The sequence below is a fragment of the Nannobrachium achirus genome, assembly GCF_963921795.1.
Source record: "Nannobrachium achirus genome assembly, chromosome: 5".
NCBI lineage: Eukaryota > Metazoa > Chordata > Actinopteri > Myctophiformes > Myctophidae > Nannobrachium > Nannobrachium achirus.
Genome location: NC_137814.1, coordinates 21,669,956 through 21,679,496, shown reverse-complemented (window position 1 = coordinate 21,679,496; position 9,541 = coordinate 21,669,956). Strand labels below are relative to the sequence as shown.

At 43.4% G+C, this 9,541-nt stretch overlaps 1 protein-coding gene across 1 annotated transcript in view; it reads right to left on the bottom strand.

Moving 5' to 3' along the window:
• The window catches only part of carmil3 (capping protein regulator and myosin 1 linker 3), a gene marked incomplete at both ends in the record, with an annotated part of 164,880 nt that overhangs the window by 122,579 nt on the left and 32,760 nt on the right, over nt 1-9,541 (bottom strand). The window contains 5 exons of the mRNA XM_080725630.1: nt 1,534-1,607; nt 1,879-1,949; nt 3,765-3,859; nt 8,798-8,919; nt 9,312-9,371. Coding sequence (XP_080581756.1) covers nt 1,534-1,607; nt 1,879-1,949; nt 3,765-3,859; nt 8,798-8,919; nt 9,312-9,371 — 422 coding nt within the window. The remainder of the gene's footprint in view (nt 1-1,533; nt 1,608-1,878; nt 1,950-3,764; nt 3,860-8,797; nt 8,920-9,311; nt 9,372-9,541) is intronic.

Sequence of the window (9,541 nt, the reverse complement as noted above, 5' to 3'; positions counted from 1 at the left end):
CAGCATAGAATGGGGGTCAATGCAGCATGGACGCTCCATTTTGATTCTGTGTGCGTCACGTTATGACATATGCACCAGGGTCTTTCACAGGGCACGCAGCATGCATGCAGTATGCACGTAACAATGTTAACCCATACTCGTCTGTGGACGAGACAACTGAGTTTTGGCACAGCGACCTCCAGTGGCCTTGTCTCGTTACTGAACGAGTTTGGCGTACGTTGTGTTAAGTGAATCACGTAACATATAACGTATTATGAATTCTATGTGTGAACGGTATTATAGTAATTTATTCCCCCCCGCTCAATCCCATCCATTCTCCTCCTTCTCCATCACAGTACAGTGCTAGTCTTGCATTAATGTATAATTATCACTTCATCATCATCATCATCAGCATCATCATCATCATCATCATCATCATTATTAGTGTGGTTGCCCAACAGGGCAACACACTGTAGTCCTGGGGGCTGGGGACACTTTATTTATTCTAGATAAACCTACAAGCTGCCCAGGCTGCCTCCCACTCCTCAGCCCTCATCCTTCTTGACCTGCTGTATCTGCACTCTTTGTTGAAAGTGTCAACCATATAATAGCTTCTCCTCGACACCATTTCTGACAATGGCATCACTGGGAAAGCACTCAAGTGAGTCTTCTCCTACCCGACTGATTGGACCTTCCAGGTTTTTATGAGAGGTTTGGTTTCATCCCCTCATAACCTCTTGCCTGGAGTGCCTTTCTTTTTTTCTGTCTTTAAACCATATGCATTGGCTGTGTCATCTCTGCTCACCGGGTCTCACTGTTATGATGACACTTTTTCTACTTCTCTCCCTCTGCCACACAAGTTGAAGTGGATGCCGCTGCATACCTGGCTGACATCTCACAGTGGATGTCTTTCCACCTCCTCAAGCTCAGCACAGACAAGACTGAGCTGCTTTTCTTCCCTGGGAAATCTTGCTCCCTGCTGGCTCTTTCCATTTTCATCAATAACATCCCTTTGGGATCCTTTTCAAACTGCCTAGAACCTGGTTGGGAGTGGTCAGTGGTCCCTGTAATCAGGGTGTCCTTGATATAGATACCTTTTTCTCAATGGGCTTACCTGAATAATTAAAGCAAAAATAAGAAAGAAACTGTCCTTCAAGGCACAAACAGCATTGATCACTCAATCATGTAGGTTTGCACTTTGCAGCATCTGGAATATCAGACCCTTCCTCATGAAGGAGTCTGCCCAGCTCCTTATCCAAGCCTCCTTGCTGGTCCGCTCAAATCCCTACAAGTGATCCAGAATGCCGTGGCACGCCTGCTCTTCACTGGCTTCCTTCCATTTGCTGCCCACACACAGTACAAATCAGTGGTGATGACCAACAAGGCAATCAAGGGTATGATCTACACCCCTTCGAGCACACATAAATCAGCTAAAATGGGAAGCCTGTCCCTCCCTTCCCTGGCTGACCTGTCCCCCTCAGTTAGGACTGCAGACCCAAGTGTTTTGAAGCGGCACCGTAAACAGCATCTGTAAATGGAGCGCCAGTGTGTCACCTGCTGTCAAGATGGCTGAAGTCCAGTAGGTTGAATTCCCTGTTGTCCTGAGAGTGATATATGGTGTCAACATCCTGGAGAATAGAGACAACGAGAGAGAGAAAGAGAGAGAGAGACAAGATCGAGGGGAAGGGAAGGAGATAAATGAGACAGAAACAGAGAAAAGATGTGGTGTTTGTTTTGTGTATGTGGGGGAAGAAAGTGATTAAGAAGTTAGAATGTGATTTAGAATCTAATGAAAGCACTGCTTTTCAATGCTTAATTTACTGCACCCAGTAGGGCATGAAGAGAACACTGACAGTGATGTGGTTTTGTACAGGGTGAGGGTGTTATTGGGGTTCTTACCCATTGCACTTCCTCTTTGCAGCCAATCCCATTGTAGTCACACAGAGCTGCATAGGTCTCAGAAAAACCACCTGAAATACAAGAAGAGAAGAGAAGAGAAGAGAAGAGAAGAGAAGAGAAGAGAAGAGAAGAGAAGAGAAGAGAAGAGAAGAGAAGAGAAGAGAAGAGGAGAGGAGAGGAGAGGAGAGGAGAGAAGAGAAGAGAAGAGAAGTCAAATCGAGAGACTAGATTTGGAGGGGAGAGATGTGGTGTGAGGAGGAGGAGATGTGAGGACAGGAGGATATGTGAAGCGTGCGTGTCTCAGATAAGCAAGGAGAAGAGTATATACCGGTATGAAGTAGGACAGAAAGTGGAGTTGTGCAACATAAGCAGAGAATAGTAAACGGGTGAAGACAGGTAAGGAGAGGTAGAGAGTCATAAAACGATTATAGTAAGCGAGAGAGAAAGAGGCAAGATGAAAGGGGAAGAAAGAGAGAGCGAGATTAGCTGTACACATGACAGTGAGATGAAAGTGCTGCACCATGAAAGAGTGCTCATTGTAGATTAATGGGATTACTATCAGAAAAGGAAATACGCCCAACAAATATGATCTTCTGACCCACTTAGGCAAGAAAGTCGAGAATAATATTTGATTGAGCGAGAGAGTGAGTGAGTGTTTGCCAGTGAGTGAATAAGTGAGTTTGTCAATGAGTGAGCGATGCAGGATTTCCTGCAGGACACAGTAGTCAAACTCGGCCCTTGCTGTAATCAGCTGTCAAGTCTGTTGATTGTTTCCAAACATGCTTTTATTTCCAACAAGGCGGTCCATTTAAATATGGCCTACACTGGATCTCTGCTATTCTACTGCTGCCACAAACGCTGCTGCTGCTGCTGTTGCTGCTACTGGCAAAGCTTTCCTCCACCACCCCAGTCTTCATCTTCTAGTTCAGAGGCTTGCATGGCAAGTTAAACTGAAATGTTAAACTGAAATTCCTGTTTGCATGGCACTAGACTAGAGTAAACTGATATTCAATGTTTGCATGGCTCTAGAGTTAAACTGAAATTCATGTTTGATAATGATATGATATGATATGATATGATATGATATGATATGATATATGATATGATATGATATGATATGATATGATATGATATGATATGATATGAGATAGTACTTTATTGTCAGTTTGTACTGAAATGTGTCTTGCGACACAGCAGCCAAGTATACAAAACACACTGTTATATACACACATTTGACATAACACATGGGACAAAACAGGGTTACATACAGTACATAAAGATATACAGACAAGAGCAATGTCCACCGCCTAGCCTTCCCCTGGCCAAGCTCCTGAGCAAGCCTTAAAGTCGACTGATGGACAAAGGACCTTTTTAGTCTGACCTTATTGTATGCTGGAACACCGTATCTCCTTCCTGAAGGCAGCAACCTATATTCTATACAACACATGGCTATTGTTAGAGGTAATATTCCTTGCCAACCTTAGATGTTTGCATGGCTCTACAGTGAAACTGGAGTTCAAGTTCTGCAACTGGTTCTGCAACTGATTTAAATTAATGTCTTGCTTTGGGCCCACTCTTGTACACCCATGGGGCATAGCGTTCCCTTGATTTCGCTTAACATTCTGCTTAGCTAAAATTCGGGAACATCTTAAGCCATCAATGGCAAGTATAATTGTATTCCATCTGTTGCAATGAAATTGTTAAATCTATTTCTGACGTATGAGTTTGTCCCTGAGTGAGTGAGTGAGTGAGTCAGTCAGTCAGTAACATTCTTGCCCCTGTGTGTGTGTGTGTGTGTGTGTGTGTGTGTGTGTGTGTGTGTGTGTGTGTGTGTGTGTGTGTGTGTGTGTGTGTGTGTGTGTGTGTGTGTCTGCAAGGTGACTCACCACATGTTTTCTGCGTCTCTAACGAAGGATCTGATTTTGGTGAAAACTTATGACCTCCATCAGAGAGGTCTCCCTCAGCTCGACAGATAGGTGGCCTGAAAAAGAGAGAGAGAGAGAGAGAGAGAGAGAGAGAAAGCTTACACTACAGGATGTGATATGGACAGACTTACACGTAGTACTCGTAGTGTGTTGGGCATGAATTAAGTTTGGACCTCCCAGTCCTCCTTGGACTGGGAGACTCAGGGGAGTCACTCTGTAGCCTCTAATGCAGTGTTTCTCAAACTTTAGAATTTCACCGTCTCCCCATAACTCTTGACAGTGAACAAAATGGAACCAAATGAACCTGTTAGGGTCCATGTGTACACTGTCAAAGTTACAGACTTGGGTGTGGGTCAATTTAGACCCCCTAAAGGAACCCACAGAGTCCCTGGAATCCACTTTGAGAACCACTGCGCTAATGAATGGCTAATAAAATGACTGTACGACAGGCAGCTCCCAGTCTGAAGGTAAATATCACCATCGCTCTCCATATAATGTCCCCCCCACCCTACACTTGGTTTATTACTTTCAATATTAGTTCACATTTCCTGGTTACTGTAGATTGTATAAAATCTTTTAAGATTCTGGGTTCGAGACAATTAAATGAGGCAAACATTTCAGGGCTGTCATAGATACTAGATACATACATAGATACTATTTCCTCCCACGAGGGAAATTCAGTATTTTCAGCCCAACCCAGCTGATTCGCTGCCCACAAGGAGCGCGTGAGCAATTAGGGTTTAAGAGTCTTGCTCAGGGACACACATTGACATTGCTACCCTGGCCTGGAGACGAACGTGGGACAACCAGGGGCTCTGGTTCCCCAGGCAGGCTCCCTAACCAGATCAGCTATGCCTTGCAGGGAGCTACATTGCGGTCTAATTTGTAGGAGACATGTATTTCATAGCCTTGAATAAAAAAGGTGCAGTGTGCAGGGTTAAAAAGTTCACTATAGTAGCTTTGGGACTGAACGCTGCCTGAACCTGCTACATTTATAATGCAATATTTCGGTTTTGTATTCCCTTTCTAAGCTTTTGACAGGTCAAGGATCAGGAATGGAATCATAATATGATGTTGCTCACTGGTGTAGCATTCGGCGTGTAAGATACTTTAATCCCATTTGCCAACAAAATAAAGCTCAACACCTAACCACATCCATGACCTTAATCCTTACTTTATCTCTGCAGTCATCAGCTATCCCTGAAGCATATGCCTGTGTGTGTGTGTGTGTGTGTGTGTGTGTGTGTGTGTGTGTGTGTGTGTGTGTGTGTGTGTGTGTGTGTGTGTGTGTGTGTGTGTGTGTGTGTGTGTGTGTGTGTGTGCGTGCGTGCGTGCGCGTTCGTGCGTGCGTGCGTGCGTGTGTGTTTCCTTGCGTATGTGCGTGCGTGCATCTGTCCTTGCCAGTGGTGTAAAGTAACTAAGTACATTTACTTAAGTACTGGTTTGAGGTATTTGTACTTTACTCGAGTACTTCCAGCTTTAAGTACTTTTACTTCTACTCCACTACATCTCGGATCCAAATATTGTACTTTTACTCCACTACAGTTATTTGAAAACATTAGTTACTAGTTACTTTGCAGATATAAATGATTATATTACAAAACATACATTAATGCTCTTTGGCCCTATTCTATACCTTGGCTATTTGAAAATAGCAGATCTACAAGCTGTGTGTGATCTACAAGCTCACAAAGTGTCGCGATGCGACGTGTTGTGAGCTTGTAGATCTGCTACTTTCAAACATTTTGTACTTTTACTTTTGGTACTTTAAGTGCATTTTGATGCCAACACTTTCATACTTTTACTCAAGTACATTTTGAATTCCGGACTTTTACTTGTAAGGGTGCCCTCAGACCAAAATACCTATGAGAGTGGAATCCGCATTCCTCCAATGCATTTCAATGAGAAGGGAGCGTTTTTTGCAGAAATCCTCTGCAGGCAAAAAACGCTCCCTTCTCATTGAAATGCATTGGAGGAATGCGGATTCCACTCTCATAGGTATTTTGGTCTGAGGGCACCCTAACAGAGTATATCTATATTGTAGTATTGATACTTTTACTTAAGTAACATATCGTCATTGTCAGGTGGAAACCTTGTATGTCCAAAACCGTTAGTTTTGTATTTATCGTTTTAAAAATCTGAACTAGTGAAAATAGCCAATCTACAAGCACACAACGCCTCGCGGTGCGAGGCGGTGTGTGCTTGTAGATCAGCTATTTTCACTAGTATTGTGCAATAGTCTTGTGTGATGAACCAGGGCTTTACGAAAAACGTACAAATTTGAAACTTGGAGATACGAGGTTTCCACCCGATAGTGACGATATGTGAGTACTTTTTCCACCACTGGTCCTTGCTATCGCTGTGCTAGCTACAGTACATACTTCAATACACCGTGGCAAATCAGTTACAAGGCTATACACGGAATAAGAGCCCCACTCTTCTCCCTTCAGCCTTATCCCCCACTCTCTGTATCCTGTTTAAAAGTCCTCGCTATACAGGCAATCATCCACCGCAGCTCTAATGGAAAAGAGCCATTTGGAGAGATGATAGAGTGTGCTGATAGTCTCGCTCAGGTCAATAGCTGGGGCACACTAAATCCTTGTGATGTTACCCACCGGAGAGGGAGAAGAGGAGCAGCCAGAGGGGAACCGCACTCTGCACTTTGCTTGTTTTTTCACCTACCATGACTGAGGAAAGGTTCAGGCACTTTAAAGGAGTAGTTCACCCCCAAAATGACTTTTTTTTCTATTGATTAGTCACGCCATGGAGACTTGAGTTCAATAATATTTTTAGGTTTTTGTCGCATTCCTAAGACACAAATGTGATAACAATAAATGTACCCCCAATGGGGGGAATCAATGGGGGTAAATGTATGAATGCGACGAAAAACTAAAAATAGTATTGAACTCTAGTCTCCATGGCGTGACTATATAGAAAAAAAGTCATTTTGGGGGTGAACTACTCCTTTAAGCTGCTCTGTGATGCTTCATCTATCCCAGGGGTCTTGAACAGGGGGTCCTTAGAGTTACTACAGGGTGGCCGCCAAATCCTTGTGAGATAGGATAATTCTCTTAAATTAACAACTTGAACCCTCGCATCCCTATTCCAAGGAGAACTTTCGCCAAAACTAGCCGATCTACAAGCTTTCAACGCCTCGCGCTGCGAGGCGTTGAGAGCGTTGAGAGCTGTCAAACAAGTCTATGAATCTATCTATGAAATTGATGAAAATCTGCATCACACATACAATATGTAGAGGGGGTCCCTGCTTCATCTCGCTCTCAGCTAAGGGGTCCTAGGCCTGAAAACGTTGGCAGACCCCTGATCTATCCATCCTCCGCTTTTATTCTATCTCTGAGGACTAAGGCAATTTGTCCCCTTTCTGTATAAGAATGTCTGTTTGATTGCGGATCTGAGAGAGTGGCTCAGGTCTGCTCAGTGATTCTGTGATCCGCTGGTATACTGCTCGCCCTCTATTATACAAAGACTTTCTTTTAAATACTTAAAAAATAACAATGAGCTGTTCTTTAGCGCGAACAGTCACCTGCAATAATGTTCTGATTGCATGGAAATCTAACAAAAACACTACTAATGTCAATTATACTAACCTGCCGGACCGTTCGCTTGATGTAAAGGAACACTTCACTCATTTACAACCCTGTCTTCATATGATTGGTCCTCAATATTCTCTTTATAAGATGGCACCATTTCTGTCTACTCGCTCTGTGTCTCAGAGGAGGGCTGTGGGCAGTTCAGAAACTTGCCTACCAATGACACCATTGGTAACCATTGGGGGCGGCTGCAGCTCAGTAGGTAGAGTGGGTTGGCCAATGATCCATGGGTTGGCGGTTCAAATCCCAGCTTCTCCTGTCTACATGTTGAAGTGTCCTTGGGCAAGACACTGAACCCCAAGTTGCTCCCGGTGAGCTGGTTGGTGCCTTGCATGGTTTCCACTGCCACCGGTGTATGAATGTGTATGTGAATAAAATATAAATGCACCATTTACCATTTAGCCAGATTTGGTCATTTCAAGATGTAAAACCTTTACAATGGCTTCTATTCCGGCATGCCAACTATCCAGGAAGAGAAAGGCTGGTGCTTCTATTAGCTTGGTATCCCCATCATCGATGATGTCATTGCATGGTAGTCAGGTTTTCTGAACTGTCCTTAGCCCACCACTAAGATGCAGAGCCAGTAGATAGAAATGGTGCCATCTTATAATAAGCATCAGTGAGGACCAATAGGCTCTGTGCATAACTGTAGTTCCCTTTTCCCGACGAAGCATAAACAGTAAATGTCTCGGGTCAATTTCTCATAACATCGTAAAAGGTGTCCTGTTCAAACCGCTGCTGAGCCAATCAAATGAAATGTTACGTCCCCTTCTGGAAAAGGGAACTACAGTTGTGCACAGAGTCTATTACATATGTGCCATTTCAATGCTTCGGTGTTTACTGCTCTTTTAAAAATGTTATGGAGAATGGAGCGTATTTTTGCAGAAACTTGCAAATGGCAAGAATCCACTCCACTCCCATTGAAAAGCAGAATCCACCTTCATAGGTAGATTTAAACTTCCAAGTCAGAGAAGGTCATAAACATAGCAAAAATAGCTGATGTGCAAGCTCAATGTTCTGCAAATCAGCTGAAAATCTACTGTCTTGCCAATGGCAGGACGTGTGAGGTTTTGAAATGGCGCGTCTGTAAATGAAGATAAGGTACTTGAAAATGGGCGAAGTGCTCCTTTAAGTTTAAATGATTGCTGGCTGCAAAGTGGTGAAGTGGTCACAGGATGCACTGCAACTTCAGTGTAATCGACTTCTGATGAGCAACGCCATGCAAAAAAGGAAAGAAAAAAAAAAGACTGCTCTGCTGAAGCCAGCATCTCTGATGTGCCAACAAACTGTCGAGCAGCGTTAACATCAGCCAACGTGTCCGAGTCGCATGGCTCAGGGAGCAAACAAATTGACTTGTTTCTTCGACGCTTGACAAGGCTTACTTACGCGTATATGGAGTTGTTGAAGACCCGGGAGAGGGCGTAGTTGATGTGGTTGACCATGTGGTCCAGCTGGTCCTGGCACTGCAGTCTCAGAGAGAAGGTGGTCTTGTCCGTATCGATAACAACCTACAGAGGACAACAGCAGCATGTTGAGTTGATGTCATGGGGATTCCAGGGCTAATGCTTTGTGTGACTCAAAGGTGAACAATGGAACTGGTGCCTCATGGGTTTGTTTAAATTTACATTTATTTTTGAAATTATGGACAGTGTTGTTGGATCAATAAGTATGTTGAAACAGTTCCCCAAATTATTGTGGGGGGTCCCCAGATGATAAACTTAATGTGCAACATTGTTTTGACACACAACAGTAAATCTGTAGTAGTGGCTCTTCTGTCTTTAATCATTCAACACTTTACCAAGCATGTTTACTTCAGATCACTTGGGAATATTTGCGATAACAATGGATTTGGAAATTGTCTTGAACCAAAGCGTGTCTGAGCAAAAGGCATAAACATTACCTGATGCTCTGGATAGGTGTTCATCGCTCGGATCTCCAAGAAGTTGAAGGTGACCTCCATCTGTAAACAACAACAAAAGGAACAGTTTCTTTTATTTAAAGAGAATTACATTTTTAAGAGATTACTAGGATTTCACTAAGATTAGTAGCAATGGCCTTTGTCTCTTTAAAGGAGTAGTTCACCCCCAAAATTGCTTTTTTTCTATTGATTACTGATGGCATGGAGACTTG